Source organism: Lissotriton helveticus, chromosome 3_1, assembly GCF_964261635.1.
Source record: "Lissotriton helveticus chromosome 3_1, aLisHel1.1, whole genome shotgun sequence".
NCBI classification, from domain to species: Eukaryota; Metazoa; Chordata; class Amphibia; order Caudata; family Salamandridae; genus Lissotriton; species Lissotriton helveticus.
Window position 1 is genome coordinate 1,782,807,090 of NC_136061.1, and position 19,856 is coordinate 1,782,826,945.

Here is a 19,856-nt window from a genome sequence, read left to right on the forward strand (position 1 = left end):
TCTGGAGATGCGAATTCCCAAATATTTAAGTTCATCATCACACCAAGTGATAGGATAGTCCATGGGAAAGCTAACAGTTGTGGGCGTTAGAGGGAATAGATAAGATTTGCTCCAGTTGATATGTATTCCAGATAGCCTGCCAAATCGTATAAATTCTCGAAGTACAGGGTTCAAGTTGGCTTGGGGGTCACGGATATACAATGTGATGTCATCTGCGTACATAGACACTAAGATTTGTCTCAGTGGGCATTGCAGTCCCTTATCATTATGATGTTGCCTTAATTTGGAGGCGAGCGGCTCGACCGCCAAAGCGAAAAGCAGAGGCGATAGGGGGCATCCCTGCTTAGTGCCTCTAGTAATATGTATATCGTGGGACAGTTGCCCGTTGATGAGGACCTTGGCCATAGGCGTTTCATTTAGCAGTTTAATCCACGAGAGGAAAATCGGAGGGAATCCCGTACGTGCCATTATTGCTAGTATGTAGTCCCATTCTAATGAATCAAAGGCCTTGGTGGTGTCTAGAAAAATAGCTGCAAGGGGCAGATCTTCCGATACATTATTTATGACAGAAAAAAAGGTCCGTAAGTTATGGGAGGTAGCCCTGCCAGGGACAAATCCCGACTGGTCGGGCAGAACTAGATTGGTCATAAGGAGATTTAATCTGGTGGCAATAAGTTTAGCTAGTATTTTGACGTCACAGTTAAGACGTGACAAGGGTCTGTATGAGTCGCAGCTAGTCGGGGACTTCCCGGGTTTTAACAGGGATGTAATAAGAGCAGTTCTCATAGATGGGGGGAGATGTCCCACTTCCAGGTCGTCGTCGTATATTTCCTTAAGCACTGGGGTCCTAAAATCAATGTATGTTTTATATAATTCAACAGGTATCCCATTTAGTCCAGTGGCCTTGCCCGATTGCATGCTCATAATAGCATCTCGGACTTCGTCAAGCTCAAATGGTGCAGCCAGAAACCGCCTCTGGGCGTCGCTAAGCCACGCCAGAGCAACATCTTGTAGATAATCATTCAGGTAAAGCCGCTCAGACCGAGAGGTAGAATACAAAGCAGTGTAATGGTGGACAAAGGTGTTCAGTATTTGCGTGGTGTCTCTATACATTACTCCGTCTCTCCCCTCAAGTTCAAGTATAGTGTTCGGTTGTCGCGTCAGTCGGACCACAGATGCCAAAGCTTTTCCAGGCCTTTCCCCCTCTCTGTATCTCCTAGCAGTCCAATACCGTCCTCTAAACTTAGCTTCTCTAGCTGCTTCTTCTGCGTATGCCGTGATTTTTTCCCTACTTTTAGCAGTAGTATCTCCGTGAGGGCGGATGGCTAGAGAGCGTTCCAGTGCCTTGAGTTCAGTTTCAAGCTTATTAAGCGTACCTCTGATGCTCTTAAGGACCCCCGATCCCTTTGAGATGCATATACCACGTAATGTGACCTTGAAGGCCTCCCAAATAGTCTCAACCTCCGCTACGGTGCCCTTGTTGCGTGCAAAGAATCCTAGTATTTCCTCTTGCAATTCCTCCCGGAAAACAGTGTCTAAAAGGATGGTAGGTTGCAGTCGCCAAAAAGAACTGGAGGGGCAGATATCGTCTGCGGCCAAAGTGAGACGAACCGGTGCATGGTCCGAATATGTTCTGGCTAAGTGTGTCACGTGCGATATCGCCGGGCAGAGGGCCTTCGATATCAGTAGATAATCTATGCGTGCCCATGTGGCTCCATGAGCGGTATAGTGGCTACCTTGAAGGGTGGTGGGGTGTACATGTCTCCAGGCGTCAGTGAGATTGTAATCTTGTAATATGTCGTGCATTGTAGTATGAGCTTTGGTATAATGGTGGGGGGATGGATTATATCTATCCACCAGGGGGTCCATCGACATGTTAAACGCTCCGCCCCATATTATTTTATCTGGCACTGTGGCTATCACCGCCGCCCATAATTCTGTAAAAAATTGCGGATCATCTACATTCGAACCGTAACAACACACAAGGGTGACCGATATATGGCCCAATCTTCCCCACATCATACAACAATGTCCACATGTGCTGCTTTTGTGACTTACTAGTGTAAACGGGGCGCCATGTTTAACAAGGATCGCGGTACCCCTAGCGTATGTTGAGTAGGAGGAGAAGATAGTGTAGGAATCCCATCTACTAGCGAATGTCGGAGTGCTTTGTGGGTTGAGGTGCGTTTCTTGTTGAAAAGCGAACTGTATATTATGTCTATCAAGATATGATAACACATGTCTCTTTTTCTTGGGATCTCCCAGCCCCCGCACGTTCCACGTTATGAAATTTAAACTAGAGCGCGGTTTTTGTTGCATATTAGCAAATAAGGGTGATAAGTGGGTGCACGCTGGAACTCCCAAAGTCCCCTCCTCCACAACACATTTATATCAGCATTTTCCAATACCTGAGTCGTTGACACACAGCATCGCCTATACAAGTTTGCCGTACAAGGATAGCCGAGAGTACCAAATAATATATTTTCAAATAGCGTCCCTCCAGAAGCAACAGACCCCAAATACACTCCAACATCGTAACCGTCCTGCTCTCCATCCTTATTCATTAATAAAAGAGCAACTAACCATTGTACAGTTTGTCCCCCATCCACTGCAGCAACCCAAATTTGCCAGAATAAGCCTCCCCTCCCCCACCCAAAGAACTCCCTCGGGGTTGAAACAGTCCCCAGTAGTCATATCTAAACATTGGGGTATGCCCATAAGGGGAAACACATAGAGAGCGCACAGCCACGTCTCCCTCCTCCAGCCACAGGTTCTGGACTTGCATCAGAGATGGCCGGGAAGGGATAGTGGTCCCTGGCATACATTACCGCTGGATTAGAGGCACAAGGTCCCTGCAGAGGAATGTCCGACGTCCCCAGCCAGCTTAGGTCATAAAGTCTTCAAGGTCTTTCTGTCACCAAGATCAACAAGTGTCTTTCCGCCGACCGTTCAGGCTTCATCATCAGTTTCCGGTGGATTCTCTTGGCGTGCCGTCTCCCCACCTTTGCCTCCTCGCTGTTCTTTTTTAGTGGCCTTTAGATATTCTTCCACCTGTTGAGGTTTAGTGAAAAAAACGTTGTTTCCCTTGGTGAGTAACACGAAGTTTCACAGGATACAATAAAGCGTAGTCAATTTCTGCAGTACGGAGTTTCCGCTTGACCTCCAGGAATTTTCGTCGTTCCTCTTGTACAAGTGCTGTGAAATCAGGGAAAATAGAGAAAACCACTCCGTTGTAGGACAGATTTTGCTTGGCACGGGCAGCTCGTAAAGCCACATCCCGGTCACGATAATTTAAAAGGCGCGCTATAATGGGCCGAGCTGGAGCTCCCGGTTTGGGCACAGGAGCCAACGACCTGTGCGCTCGTTCGACTATAAATTGTGCGGAGAAGGCGTCAGCTCCAATGGACGTGAGGAGAAGCTTTTCCACATAGTCTTCCATCCGCCCCGTGTCTGTGGATTCTGGAAAGCCCGTGACGCGGAAGTTATTGCGTCTACTGCGGGCTTCCAAGTCCTCATTCTTTGCAGCAATACCTCGCAATAAGTTGTCCATACGTGCTAGTTGAGTCGTGAGGGTAGCAGTGGTGTCATCATTGTCCGAGATTCTCCTCTCAGTCTCCTTAAGTCGCTCTTCATGTTGGTCCACTTTGTGCACCAAGGCATCCATTCTGGAGGTAAGTCTATCGACCTTGTCCACTACCATGGCGTACCCTTGTTGCATCTCTTATAATATTTGTTGCATATCTAAGTCACCAGGAGGAGTGTCGCTGCACGCTGCCCCTGCACCAGTTGTTTTAGGATCAGGCGTGGCAGTCTTGGGTTTATTTTTGTGGGATGCGTCAAATGTGAGTTTCGTTTGTCGATTGTCCTGTCGCACCATGTTGCCTCTGTCGTACCGGGATCCGCTGGGTCTCTGAGACGCAGCCGGACTGTCTTGCCCTTGGGTGTTCGGGCACAATACAATTAAAGAGGTGTAGCTGTGGCACCATGCAACAGGGAGTCAGCGTTGCTGCAAGGAGGAGCTCCCAGGAACCGAGAGGATCCACGGCAAGGGCAATCCCCTAGTTGGCGCAATGGGCGACCCGGCCCTGCAGGTGGAGGGGATGTCGCTATTCACGAGGGGTTGTATCTGGCTACTCCGTCCAGCACCTCAGGATCAATATCCTACAGGATCAAATATTAACCCAGGAATGTCCCCTAGTAAATAAGTTCCTGCAAGTCAATCAGTGCATCAGGTACCTTGTGGAGGGGAGCAGCACGCTATCGTAATTGCAGAGGTCACATGCGACTCTCGTCTGAGGGGCAGCCCGCGCTCGTTCAGGCCGTGAAGAGATCTACGGGAGGTGCCCAGCGGGCCCGGTGTGTGAGGAGCAGGTATATGGCAGGATCCGCACTCTCCAGATCCAGGCTTGCAAGCCTTAACCCAATTTGTTTGCGGTCTGGCGCGTCTATGACTGAGATTCCTTCTTTCATCTTCGTGAAAACCTAATGGTCGTCCTCTCACCGATCAGCAAGTATTGGATACTTTGTTGAACATTTGAAATCACTTCAGCTTATAACACGAGTAATTCTGGCACAAAAGGATTAATTTCTTTGCTTCTCATCACCAAAACCATTGGAATTGCTGTTGTCTTTTTGAATAGAGAGAGGATTTATCTCTACTTGAGTAAAAAGGGTCATCTACTGTATGCAGAATTTCTTTGTCCTGATGATGGTCTTATGAAAAATTCCTTAAAAGACCGAAACGTCGACTATCCAGTCCAATTCTGCATGTGATCCATTGTATCATCTTTGATTTTCTTCTGATTTTTAGTTGAAATCATTGTGTTATTTTGTGTTAGCAGTCTGGACTTTTTACTTAGATATATCAAAGGAGGAAATAACCTACACCTTGAATATCTAACTAATACCCATGTATGTACCCTATTTTATAAGAATGTTTTCTTCTTTTTTATAACAAGATTCTTTGTCTTGAAAACAAATAATAATGTTCAGACAATATAAAACCCTGGACTTTGCATTTATTTACTGTGTTAGTGTGGTAACACTGTATTTATTGATCTTTTGTGACTCTTTGCCTGAAGTTAATGATTTACTACAGCTACTGACTAAGAACAGTTTTAGGAATCTTGATTTTCATAACAGGCCCTAACAACGCTGACAAATAGTAATAGAACAAAATCCTCTACTGACCTCTGACATTTGTTTTAGCCCAGTGCTAATGATCTGTCCAAGGGGAGGGTGTCACATGGCCCCTAGGGACATTGTTATTTTTCTTTAAGTTAGCATGAGCACGCTACAGCTTGCCTGATGCTTTGCCACGTTACTACACAGCTTTCTTTTTGGAATAATTTTGATGGCAGTTTTCACATGAGAACTCATCACTGAGAAAGGGTGAATCTTGTTACAATGACTCCTGAGAGATGTGGGAGTGTTGTATTCTGGGGTGTCTAAACATTTGTTTCTCTGTGAGTGAATAGGCAAGCAAGTGTGACACTATAGCTTGTCTGTCCTGGGCTCATGGGTACTAAGCTGATATGATGACTCAGTCCCTATACACCAAGGTCCTATAATCCTGTGCATACTTATGTTTTTGGGCAGGATACCTGCAGCACTTGCTTTTTGATTGCTTGTATCCTGATTTGCCAACTAATATTTTTATTGATGTTACACCGAATAAACTGGATCCTCCGATTTGGCCTCACTCCATTTCCTTTATATTTCTACACTCTCTTGCTGAGAGGAATCTATTTTACATTATTTTTGGTTTTGTAATAAATTCAACTAACTGTCAATGCTGTCCCTTAGTTATTGAGTATCACGAGGAGATATTCAGAATTGGGTCGTTAATGAAGTTGATTTTCTCCCCTTCACACTTCCATGCTTCTTAAAAGATCCATCATTTGGTGTTTCTAGACAGATCCAAAACGGATGGGCCTGGGCATTTCAGTGGCTTTGGGTTAACATAGTAAATACCACTTGCCAGCTACATAACTTCATTCCTCTCCAGTGGCGGAGGAGTGTCGTCCCACTGCCTGGCTCTGAGCTAGCAAATGAAAAATAAAACAATGTTCTAACCTCATTTAATATTTCATTTGTCAGCTCTGAGCTAGTGCTGTAGTGAGGAGCAGGGTGGGGCATGGGGAGGAGTAGTGCTATGTGCATTCCCTAAGTGCGCATATTTGTTTGACTGGCCGTTCCAGGCCATTCAAACATACATTCACACTTAGGTTTCTCCGGCTCAGCTGCACTTAACAGCAGGGCTGGAGAAACCCCAACAGATTCCCAGGGGCAGATTTTCAAGAACAGGTGTATCACTGCATATTAACACGAATGCACCAGTTAATTTGCAAGATGGAAATATACCCTTGCACCACCATGGATGCGCCACATTTACAATACGGCGCACCGTGGTGCAAGGATAGACAGATGTGTGACACATTTTGTTGGCGCAAGGGCAGCGCATTAATGGAGTTGTGGCGCAAGTACGACGCAACTCCAGCAATGGTTAGGAATGCCTTTTCCTAACATGCTGCGTCACATCTATAGCCTGCTTTAAGCAGGCGCAAGGTTTTGACGCAGTGGAGTCATAAAAGTGACTCTGTGAAATGTTGTAGATTTCACTGCGTAACTTTTACGAGGCGTCCTTGCAACGGAACACCCACCCTGCATAAATTAGACCTGAGGCAGGTATAATGTAGCGCAGAGCTGTACAACGTGATGCATCTCGCTGAATGCGTCACGTTGTAAATATGTCTCATTCTAGTGCATTGTTTACGGTGCCACTGTGTCACAGAACTGACACCACGGCGGTGTAAAGTCGGTGCAAAGGGTTTATAAAATTACCCCCCTATTCTGAGCATTTTGCAGCCTGCTTAGGCCAATCCCCAGGCTTTTCTCATAGTATGAGATCATCAAGGGGATAGCACAGGGAGTCAGGGAGGCAGCCACAGCTCCAGGTAAGTTTATTTTTAAATTATCTAACCCCCGCACGGCTCCTCTAGCTATCCTTACACCTGCACTACGACCTCTTCACTGTGGCTGCCACTGTTCCTCTCTGATATAAGGTCTTCTAGATATTCCAGAAATTGGCAATTAAAAAAATTACCCAGAAATCTCTTCAGTCACAGAACGGCTGGATGAACACGTTGACGCATACCAATGCACAAAGTGAACAAATGTGCCCACTTCTGCAGGAATTTATTTTTTATATTGTTATTACTAACACTATTCCTAATACTACCTTTAGAAGTTGTACTAGCATTTCACTTAAAAGTTTTAAGGGCAAGTTCAAGGAGACCTTGAGGATTGCTCTAGTGAAGATATCTGCAGACAGAAAGGGATGCTTGTCTACCTTTTTATAATTTCTCATATTTTGCCACTTCGAGCAAGGTTTAAACTGAACTGATATCACCTTACGACTATACTAAAGAAACTATGGGATGATTCCTATCTCGCTAGGAAATACCTCCGTACGACTCGGATCTGGAGGTCTTTCCTAGCAAAACGTGCTGTGCGAGTCCGACCGAACAAGTAGGATGCAGCCGAATGCTGACAGACTCGGTTCGCTCGGACTCCCATTGAACTCTATGGGTGCGTGTATACTGACTCGTACACAGGCTCCCATAGCAAAAAGGGGTGGGTGGGGAAAATCATACACCCTGTGGCGGGCACCACATGTTGCTCGCACCACTGTGCTTGGATCGGGGGGAGACATGAGCACCCCACCACAACCGATTCGGAGGGCACAGTGTGAAGGGAGGCCTCCTCTGGCCCCCCGAAGTCCAATTCCGACAGCCGTTTCATCTCGCTGTGGCCGAGTCAATACAGCTGTCCAATTCATGCAGTGTACTCGCTCGTTCGGAATCTGCTTCCATTGCGTGGCATGATTTGGCTCCGGCAGAGTCAGATAGGCATGTTTGGGCTCGGAAACAATTCAGTCGACGCAAACGAGATCTTCCCATCATACTTAGTCAATCGGAACCGGGAGGATTCGGTCGAAAACATAGGCTCCGAATCAGTTTAGGTAATTCTGAACAGATTCGGAGCCCTTTCGACTGAGATCGGAATTGGCCCCTTTGTGTTGAAATGTGGTTTACTGGTAGCGATAGTTAGGCACCTAATCCCAGAAACAAGGCCAACGACATGGTCCTGGGTCCTAGGGTCTCTATAATTTAGTCCCTTGATTAACCCAGTATTTAGACAAAAAGGTGGGCTGCAAATATTGATGTACAAGAGAAACATGTTTAAAATATTTTGACATAGAAATATTGATGTGAAGAATATCAATGTCAAGAATACTGATTGAAGGTAAGTAATATTGATTTTAAAAATATAGAAGTCATTAGTATCATTTACAAAAATATAGTTGTTTAAAATATTTTTTTTTAATTAGTGTTATGTATTTTAGTATTTATTTTAAATGTATGTGATGTAATTCTTTTGAATGTGTTGTTTATGATTTTTAATATATGTGTTACATTTTTAGTTTTTCTAAATTTAATTTAAATAAATGTTGTGTTTTTTCGTTCCATAGCGGGTTGTGGTTTATAGGGAAATAGGGTGGGAAGTAATTTAGTTATAATAAATTATTGATTATTTTTTGATTTCATAATATTTATTTAAACAATATTTAACTGTGCTTTTAATTTCTGTTTTGGTAAATTTTATGTGTAGGTTGTGGGGTTTATAGGGATAGAGTGGGAAGTAATATATTTTTAGTTAATTAATAATTAGTTGCTAATTAATATTAATTGATTAATTGATAAATAATTATGTGAATTGTGTTATTTTTATAGGTGTGGGTTGTGGAGTTATGGGGTAAAGAGTGGGAAGTAAATACTTTTTTATTAATAATAAGTTGATAATTAATTTCCATTAATTGATCATTAATTATGTTAATTGGGTAAACTTATTAGATGCAGATTGTGGGGTCATAGGGGTAAAGGGTGGGAAGTAATTTCATTTTAATTATTATTGAGTGGTTAATTAATATTAATTAATCAATTAATTGATACATAACTATGCTAAATATGTCACTTTTTTAGAGGAGGGTTGTGGGGTTTTAGGGGTAATGGGTTGGAAGTAATTTGTTTTTATTTAGTTAATAACTAGTTGATAATTATTATTAATTAATTAATTAATTGATAATTATGTTAATTATCTGTTTATTTAAAGAAATTTAAGTGCCGGATTTGGGTTTATGGGGTAAAGGGTGGGGAATAAAGTATTTTCAATTACTTTATAATTTGTTGTTAAATACTATTAGTTGTTTATTTGAAAATAGTTTTAATTGTGTAATTAATGGTTTCAAAGTTTAATTTTAGTTGTGGGTTGTAGGGATTATAGGGGTGAAGGGTGGAAAGTAAATTACCTTTAATGATCATAATTTTGTTTCTAATTAATAATGTTTTTTTAATTGATAGTTAATTATGTTAATTGTATAAATACATTTTGTTTTAGATTTTAACTGTGGGTTTTGTAAGGGGGTGGGAAGTAAATTCAGTTTAAGCAATTAATAATTATTTTCCAAATAGTATTGATTATTTATTTTATAAATATTTACGTGAATTGTGTACAATAAATTGTTACATGCTATGAGCATGTTGTGCGCTTTGTGGGGATTTCTTGTGGGAAGTATATTAATTATAATTAATTTATAATTAATATTTACATAATGAAAATTAGTTTGTTGATGAATATTTATATTAATACTGTAAAGAATGTATTAGGTGCAGGTTGTAAGTTTTGTGGTGTTGTAGCGTGGGAAGTAATAGTATGTAATAATTAATGTTTTTTTTAGTAAATACTTTCTAAGTAAAAATATTGATTTGTATGAAAAGTATTTTTGTATTTTATTTATAATAATATTTGTAAGTATTTGTGATATGTATTTAAGATTGCCGTATGTTTTTATTTTTTTACTTTTTTAATATTCAATATATTTATGTTTTGTTTTTCCTCATATTTGTTTATTAACTTTGTTTTTAAAATAATTGTATTTTGTTGAAGATATTTCGTTTGTTTTTAATGTTGAACAGACTGGAGTGGGAATAATACATTTTACCCCTCCACTACCCAACACTTTCCCTACTGTTGCACTTATTGGAGTGGGAGTAGTACATTTTACCCCTACGCAATCTAACACTTTCCCTAATTTTGTAGTGATTGGAGTGGGAATAGTAAATGTATCCCTTTACACTCGAAATGTTTTGCTACTGTTGTACTGCCTGGAATGGGTACAGTAAATATTACTTATCCACAATCCAACACTTGTTGCATTTATTATTTCTGGAGCTTTTTCCACAAGGGGCCTCACTGCTCTCTATCAGTCTGGATTGATTCAGGGTTTGCTGGCTTGACTTTCAGGAAGCAGAGACATAAAATGGTATTGTAAATAGCATTTTATGTTTCTGCTTCTCACACTGTCAGAAAGCAAAAGGGTTTGGTTGGGGCGGGTGGGTGGGCGGTACTGGTCTAGGGCAGGGGAAGAGTGGCTTGTCCCTTTTGAGGGTTCTGGCACACTCCCTTTTTCTCCATGTGGGTTGCATGCAGCTTACATGGAGAAAATGGCCCTCCGTAGATACCTGTGTGGTCGACTTCCCAGCCAGTCACAACGCTACCATTGCAGCATTGTAATTGGCCCAGGGTAGGGGAGGGAGGCTGTCTGCTTCCTGTGAGGAGCACAGAGAAAAGCAGACACGAAGCGGCACTGGGCCGGGCCGGGCCGGCAAAGGTAAGTAAAAAAATGCTTTTAATTAAACCCCACTCCCTGTGTGAACGCCTCCCCGTGCGACATGCCCGCCCCCACCTGCGAGTCATGCTGGCAGCGACTGGAGGCTCGCCCACCTCTAGAAATGAATCCTGGATGAGTCATAAAAATCTGATTAAAAAATGGTCTCACTTCTGCCTGTGTGAGCATGGAGGGAGCGAATGGGATGCAGTGTGTCGATTTTGAGCTATTATTGGATATTTTGTACTTTTGTGCTAGGGTTTCTCCCACCAGAGCTGCACATAACCACAGAAGCGGTTCATGCGTTCATGATCACATAGAGTGAATTCATCTTGAGGAGATAAAAACAATGAAAGGTGAGTGCTGTTACAGATCTGGCAAACATGTATAGAACTGAAGGCCCTTCTAGTGTTTGCAGCAGGTGCTTGTGGGAATTTGATCCAGCTTTTAGTGTTACCTGTTGAATTGTACATGGCCAGGTTGCAGCTGCAGGTGTCAGTTGTTTGATTGTATATCTCGTCGTAAGAGCAATCGTCCAGGGCAGAGGCTGCAGAGACAGAGAAAACATTATTGGTAAATTCAAATATAAAGTGTCCACACAATTAACTTGTATTTAGCTCCAACAGGTGGGTCACACACACACAAGCACCCAAGTGTGTTGGCACACAGCGCAGATGTTGAATCACCAAATTACCAGGGGTAGTGTGGCATCACACATGCTTTGGCCTTAATTACATCATATGAAGTTGCATCATATGATCTTTGACCCTTAATCTTTACAGGAAGTGTAGTCACATGACCTTAATCCTGATGACATCACAATAATTAACATTGCTAATGTTCGATAATGACTGCCTCATTAATAAAAACAACTTCACACAGATAACTGGCACTATTAAATATCATCCACGTAAGGTGCCAACATAATATGGGACCATTTACTTAAGTTGTAGTGGGTGAGCAAAGTGAGTGAGTCTGACCTCTGCCAGAGGGTATCAGGAAGCTGGGGGAGTGGGGGGGGGGGTTCTTCCCTTTGAGAAAATGTTTTGAAAAATTGGCTCCTATAGAGTATTTTAATTAACAATTTTCACATAATTTTGCTCACAAGGCCATAGGCTCTGAAAAGGCACGAAATAAATATTTAGATCATTTTATGATGTGCCAAACCATTTAAATCTGACGGTCCCATGAATTGATTTCCTTTTGTTTTTCAATGCCTCCATATCTCAAAAATTAACTTTACTGACAGGGTCAGAATTGTTCCATTGGCGTCCTTTTAGCTCAAATATTACATTCAATATACCACTGCCATTATTTTACAATTACTACCGTGCATACACTGTGCGAGACTTTTATATCAAAGATTACTTCTAGCATGTCAGGGACAGCGATTTGTCATGAATGCCCCTGACATATGCCACGGTAGTCCTCCCTTATGCCAACAATTTTATCCAATTACCAGGTTCAGCATTTTGTCACAGGTGCCCAATGCCAGCCTTTCCTACAGAGTGCCATCACCATCGGTTTGCCACAGGTATCCCATATGCAGGTACTGCCTCTAGTAAACCAGTTTGTCATAGGTACCTCTATAAGTCAAGAAGTATTCCAGATCCAACACTAGACTCTCAAGCATAACATATTCTCACTCAGGCTCACTTACATTCACTTACTCACACTTATTCACCCACTCTCGCTCATTCATTCTTGTTCACTTGCACACATTTAGTTTCACTCACTCTCACTCTTACATTGACTCATTTATTTGCACTAACTCTCACTCTTATACTGACTCAAACTTCTCACTCACACTGACACTTAGACACACTCATTCTCACTTCTTCTTATTCACTTTGACTCTCATACTCACTCACTATCACCCACTGTAATTCTCACTTTTAATTTTGTTATCACATTATTTTAATGAAAACAATAATACAGTGAGCCAATTAAACTTTGTCAACACACTACATTTTGCAAAATAGAGCATGATATCCTCATTCATTCAAAACCATTCTGGTACCCACTCATAAACATGATACAATCATAACATCTAAGAGCAGTGATTTTTTAGAAGGTTACGCATGTGATGGAGTAGCATCTTGTAACATTGCGTACACCAATTATATCTGATCATACCCAATACTTATCAATGGATATGCTATAATGGTCTGTATAAAGGCCAGTGACTTTGGAGTGGTCATTGAAATGTGTCTCTTTTTTGAGGTAGGGGGCTAACTCTCTTATGCGTCCTGAGTTGGTGTTAAGTCGAGTAGGATTTCTCTCTTCACCAGGAAAAATCACTGTGGACTCAAGGGCCCCAATATGTAAAGTGTGTACTTTCTATGTTTGCGCCTGGCTTACCTTAAGACAGGTGTACCAGGTACAAACAGGGAAAGTTCACCCTATTGCATGGAATGCTCTGCACCCAGGGCAGCCGCAAACTTGCGCTGCGCCTAAGGGCAGCGCATTCATGTAAAAAACGGAGTGGCTGCTTTGAAGCAGTTCCTTGTATTCACAGTGCAGGCAGGAACCCGCCCGCACTTTTAGAGGGGATTAGAGAACCCCGTGCAGTAAATTACTGTACCAGCCAGCAAGGGTGTGTTTGAGGGGTCCATGGGACCCCTTTCCTCCCTCCAGAGGGATGCAATCAGGGGCCACATTGACAGTGCACCACCTGAGAGCTTCTTTGCCTCTGCACCTGCAACAGCGTCTCAAATCAAATCAAATACATTGTATTTGCATACTTCATTAAAACCATTGCATACTATAAAAACTCAATCAAGAACCTTCAAAAAGTGCAAAAACTGTTCACAAACAGTTCACAAACAGTTCTCAAAACCATTTCATGCCTTTAAAACCCAAACAAGGACATTCAGAAATCTAAAAACTTGTTACAAAAAAGTTTGTAAGAACCGTTCTTACCTTTAACATTGAACAGTACATTCTAGGTTTGTGAACGTGGCCCACAATTAATATACTAATACGTAAGAAAATGTATTTCAGAAGTAAGATTTATTTTGGCCTGATTGACAGCCAAGATGTCCATGGTCCATAGTTTAAAGTGAAAGTGCATTGTGCAAATTTAGGGTCGATTGCGATCTCGCTCCAAAGCTCTTCGGCCGACTCGGTCCCATAGAGCTTTCTGAGCGACTTGCGCTCCAAGGCTCAGAGCGACTGAGTATGATGCAATTTAGCGCTGAGGGACCCGGGTCGCTCAGAGTTCCATTAAAGGCAATTGAAGCCTGTTGTACATAGCGTACGTAGGCTCCCATAGAGAATAAAGGTAGGTCACAGTAAAGGGTGTCACCTGTCACAGGGACTCCTCAATGCAGGCCACCCTGTGCATGCATCTCTCCAGTGACCAAGTCATAGGGCTACGGATGAAGGAGGGGGGGTGAGATGGCCCCCCAAAGTCTGCTTCCCAATGCTATTTCGAGTCGGAGGCTCGAGTCGGAGGCTCCGACTTGATCCGGCTGCTTGACAGGCGCATCATACTTGGTCGCTCGGAAATCAGCTACATTGCACTGTGTGTGTTGGCCATGTCGGAGTTGCCTGGAGGGCCTCGCTAACGGGTACGAGTCGCTCGGAGCGCAAGGCCATATGGGCATCGTACTTGCTCGCTCTTACAGCGGTACGAGTCATCTGATAATCGCACCTACGACTCAGACTCGATCCTGATGGATGCCGTCAGGGGCCCGTCCGAGCGAGATCAGAATCGGACCCTAAGAGTTGCAGTTCTGACTTCATCCTTACTCATTCTTTATAGTAATTTCTTTGAATAGTGGCCTTAAAAACGTTACCCCCTGCAAGCAAATGGTACAGATTTTCCATTTAGCCAGGTAATTACCGCTTGCCTACACCAACGTATTTCCATATTTCTGAAATTGCTTTCAAAAGATTTTCCTTTGCAGTAGGGGTACCGGACAAATTTAGACTATGTGGGCTAATGTCTCTGGCTTGTATCCACAAAGACTGGAAGTTGAATTCTACGACTGGCTTTTCCAGGGGGTGTGAGACTTTTTGAGTCCATGTTGCTGAAACGAAATAATGTGAACTGGTGCTTTAATACTATTGAAAAAATGCTCTGCCAGATACCTCTGTGGGCGCAAGTTTGAATAGGAGTTTATGACATTCCGGGCTTGTCTCCTTTGTGCAAGTACATTCTTATCTATTAGAGTAGATGAGGTCTGAGTTGAGGCATTTAGGTCGTGAGTAAATGGCGCTTTTCCCACATTCGCTAAACAGGCTTCTTGGATACCCAATTCCTTAATTGCCTAAATCCTTAATTGCCAGGTTTAAAGTACTTCCCCAGAGCCTTTTCCGTTGCTACGTTGCTGTTCCTCAATGTTCAACCAGCATTGATGATTAATGGATCACTATTTCAGAAGCTCACAATCTCTTGAACAATTTGATAAATGTGCTTTTGCATTGGCATGCTTGATTTTTTAGGCCAAACTCTAGGCGAACTTAGGCTGGTGAAGCTGTCTTTTAGATATTGAATACGGATTTGTAGACTTTCGTTTGGCTCTTGTTCAGTGTGGCTATTTCCCGGTCCCAAATAATTTCGGTACCATAAGACAACGTTGGCCTGAGTTGACATAACCTTGAGCAGATGGGTAAATGACAGGCAACTCAGAATCTGCTTTAATATTTTAAACCCGTAAATTGGTAATTGTGCCTGTATAACTGCTAAATGGAATATGCGGGTAAATTGCTGGTCCACAATGAATCTCAGACATGTGTATAAGCAAACTTCGTTCATCGTTTTCCCCTCTAGAAATCAGGAGTAAGTCTTAAATTCAAAATCAACCATTCAAACTAATTTGGTTTTATTCAGATTTAACTCTAACCCTTACCTGTCCTTATAGTTTTTATAGTGGCCGCTGATTCGGAACGGGGTGGTAGGGCCAGGGGGATGGGGTGGGGAAATGGATTAAAAAAAATAACTTACCTTGGCCACCACATGCTCTTCGTCAGGGCTTGCAGCACCGGAAGCACCCAGGCTGTTCTTTATGTCAATTTTGCTTGTTACTTGGCTGCTGTTTCCTATCTTGACTTTACCCCAGGTTTTATGTAAAGTTTAGTAATGACCCATGGAAGATCTTTTGGCAGATCCCAATCTTCCAATGTTCTCCATAGTCAGCCCTGGGCACTCGATTGAAAGCCGACTTGAAGTCTATACACCACTCAAATAGCCTTGATTTTTTTTGTTTGAGCTTCTCTACTTGCTAGTTTCCGGTTCTGGCTTCAGTTCAGTGAGCGGTGCAGGTCTCGGTTCAGCAGAGTGGTGAAGCAGTGGCGAGGCGGTGGTACAGCGGTTAGGAGAGCAGGCAAACAGTCGTCAAACAATCATCCTGCAGTCTTGGTTCTCAGACTGCAGAGAGCCGGTCACCATACAGTTTATAGTTATACCGCCACAACACTAATCGGCTCCTGGCCCAACCTTTAAGTCCATAGCCCGGTCGATCCCACAGCTGCAGCCCAGCAGCTTCAGCAGTAAGAAGCCTCCAGCAGTTCAGCAGCAAGACGCCCACAGGAACTACCGGCGTTTTTTAGTTGGTTGGTAAGAGGCGACATGCAGTGTGGTTATCCCTGGCTTCCAGCACCAACGAGAAAGGTGGGCCGGTATCGGCCCCGCCGCAAGTATGGCGGGGCACCGGCCCTCCCCCCCACCTGCTCTCCGTGGTGGGACACATCCCCGCCGCGTCATCATGACGCCGCGGGCGCGCCTTCTCGTGGATTGGCCGCAGGGCTCCCCAGTGACCCGAAAGCGATTAAATTGCTTCCGGGTCGAGGGGGGGCACAGGTCAGGCCGGTTAGAACCGGCCTGACTAGTAGAGGTTTAAAAGGCCAGGGAGCGCTGGAGTCGGCCTCTTTGACCCCATGCTCCACAGTCTGCCCCCAGCCACTAGGAGGCTGTAATTATCTTTCTTTTTATTTTCACAGGTCCTTGTAGAAGCGGACAGTTGGAGGCAGCAAGAGACCGTCGGCGACGCGGGATTGTTTTATTCTTTCTTGCCTCTTTACAGATTCGGGCGAGAGGCGTGCACGGATTGCGGCGAGATCAGGAGGACTGCTTGAGATCGGGACTGCAGCTCCGAGAGGCATACGCGGCGTGTGGCGAGATCAGGAGGACTGCTTGATATCGGGACTGCAGCTCCAAGAGGCGTGCGCGGCGTGCAGTGAGATCAGGAGGACTGCTCGAGATTGGGACTGCGGTTCCAGAGCCGGGATCATCAATACACCGTTTTTTGGATATTTTCAGCAAGCACACGCGCAACACAGATACCGCGAGGTGGGGTCTTTTGGTGGTTGCTTGGACAGCACAGTGTTTGGGAACTGTTGCAGTAAAGTGTGTGCTCTACGCAGGTGTGGTTTTGAACGTGGTGGGCGTGCCTCGGTGAACTAGGCTGACTGTGAGCCCCAAGGTCGAGAGATCGTGCCGCAGGGGGTTACTTTAACGCTGGCTTGTGGCGAGAGGCTAAAGCTAACGCATTTTGAAGCAGGGAAAGTAGGTCATAGCCGGACTGGGCCTGAAACATCGCAATTTTAAAGATTCACTGCAATTTAAATTACGAAAAGCTCCCTTAAAGAAGTAAAGAACCACAATAATTGTCAGTGGTGAGTGGTTGCAAGCTGGATGTGTTTTAAATAAGTAATACACACATATATTCACTGCTTTTGTGGTATGCAAGCGCCTGGAGCAGATTAGCGGTGCTCAAGAAAGGGGTGCCTGGGTCAACATAATCAATTGGTTTACACAGCTAGCATGGAAATGTTGTAGGATCTGACAGCATATAATGCAGTTGGGAAGTGCCTCATTTGCCGATTCGCTGTGTGGGGATTTGGGTTGAATCATTGTCAATGGTGGTGGAAGGCTATAACAAGGTTCATTATTGTTGGTATGCCCAGTGTGTAAGGCAATTTCTTTTGTTTATCATTATAGCAGTGAAACAGGGTGATTCACAGCGGAGGGTCATTAAGAGGCGTGTACAAGGAACATCGCGGTAAGAGGACGCAGACAGGCCTGCATTTCACTGCTTCTGTGGGCCGCCGGGCTTGAGATTACTCACCCAACACCCAGGTTAGCTGGTGTGGTGCGGCTCCAGTTGCGTGGTGCTTACGGCCGGTCTGTGAACCTCCAACGTTGCTCAGGTAAGAACCTGGACTGGTTTCCAGGCCAGGCAAATTGTGTAGGGAGGCTTTCCATGTATAAAATCATTTAGGTAACAGATAGCATTGTGCTCGCGGTTTTATCACCCCTTCCAGTGGATAAGTTAACTTGTAATTGTTAGCTTAAGCTATGGCCAGTAAGCGTGGCGCGAAGCGTTCCCGCATGGAACATTTGCTGCAATCAATGATGCACAGGATTTCGACAATGGACCGGAGATGGGGAGAGGGAGAGAAACTGGGGCAGAGCCTGGCTGAGCTCAAGCAAAGAGTGGATGGCCAGAATCAGGCGGTGGGCAGACCTAAGCGAACCATAGTTCCCCCAAAGACCAGGGGGGAATTAGATCTGCTCCCCAGGCGGGTTAGGCCCAGGAAGGGGAAGAAGCAGGATAAGGACCCCATGCCATGTCAGCCTGTAGGAGAAATCCCATCGGGTGAGGGTCCCTCGGGAGTGCCAGTAACACCAGTCAGTCCTACACCGATACTAGTGATCCCTACAGGTATTCCATTGGTCCCCGCTCCTATCCCAGTAGTGCCCACGCCATGTCCAGTGCCTCACGCACCAACCCCGGGGGTTCCCATGTCAATCCTTGTTGTGCCCATACCTAGTCCTGTTACACCGGTACCGAGTACAGTGCTCCCTAATCCTGTCACAGTGCCAGCCGACACCAATCAGGTCCCACAAGAGCTAGTGGAGCAGATTGCGGCGGTTCTCCCATGGCTAGGAAGGGGGGGATGTTGCCAATGTCAGTCGGGGCGAAAGAAGTAGGGGAAGACCTGTTGGCAGAGGCAAAGAAATTGGTGGCAACGATTCATGCAGGGCCAGGTGGGACTTCAGGCAAAGGGCTGGGTACTCCAGCCCACCCACAACCAACAGGGGTGGTGCCGTTAGCAGGAGACAACAAAGAGTTGCCAGCGACCAGCAATGGAAAAGACAAAGTGACGGAGCCGGCTGGAATTTGATAAATGTGCTTTTGCATTGGCATGCTTGATTTTTTAGGCCAAACTCTAGGCGAACTTAGGCTGGTGAAGCTGTCTTTTAGATATCGGATTTGTAGACTTTCGTTTGGTTCTTGTTCAGAGTGGCTATTTCCCGGTCCCAAATAAGTTCGTACCATACGACAACGTTGGCCTGAGTTGACATAACCTTGAGCAGATGGGTAAATGACAGGCAACTCAGAATCTGCTTCAATATTTTAAACCCCTAAATTGGTAATTGTGCCTGTATAACCGCTAAATGGAATATGCAGGTAAATTGCTGGTCCACAATGAATCTCAGGCATGTGTATAAGCAAACATCGTTCATCGTTTTTCCCTCTAGAAATCAGGAGTAAGTCTTAAATTCAAAATCAACCATTCAAACTAATTTGGGTAAGGAAGTGACATTGCCATTGTTGGGCGCAGGTGTGCTACCCACAGGAAGGGAGCATTGAGCCAGACATGTAACACGCAAAGTGAAGGAATTGGAATGGTCTGGTGCTTACATTAATATTTTCTCCCTGATGGCAGATGATAGGGAAATGGAGTATTCAATGAAACAAAAAGATTGGATGCTTCCTAGTGAATGGCCCGCTGAACTGTTTAAATTTAGGGTAGAAGAGAGTTTGAGCAATTGGATTAGGGCACTCTCTGTATTTATGGCTATCATAGCTGAGCGTTCACCGAATTTACAAGCAGAAATGGCTTGTTACCGGAGCAGGATTACGATGTCTGATGATAAATATGGGGGAGTAGGTGGAAAGATTATGACATGAATTTCAGGAAGGCCCATCACTTTCCTGGGACAGGGTCGACACACTATCATGGTTGGATCAGTTTGGGCCAGGGCAGCGGGTAACACAATCCAACATGTGAGCAAGGGTCACACATCTCACACATCGCAGCCCGTTCGGCCGCCCCACACCACGGCCAGGGCCCCCAGTCCAAGGACAGGGGGAGGATGGAAAGGGACATGTTG

General features: G+C 44.3%; 1 protein-coding gene across 1 annotated transcript in view; it reads right to left on the bottom strand.

Moving 5' to 3' along the window:
• Nucleotides 1-19,856, bottom strand: part of LOC144823808 (uromodulin-like) — a 179,310-nt gene that overhangs the window by 127,823 nt on the left and 31,631 nt on the right. Inside the window, exon 2 of the mRNA XM_078682661.1 lies at nt 11,187-11,276. Coding sequence (XP_078538787.1) covers nt 11,187-11,276 — 90 coding nt within the window. The remainder of the gene's footprint in view (nt 1-11,186; nt 11,277-19,856) is intronic.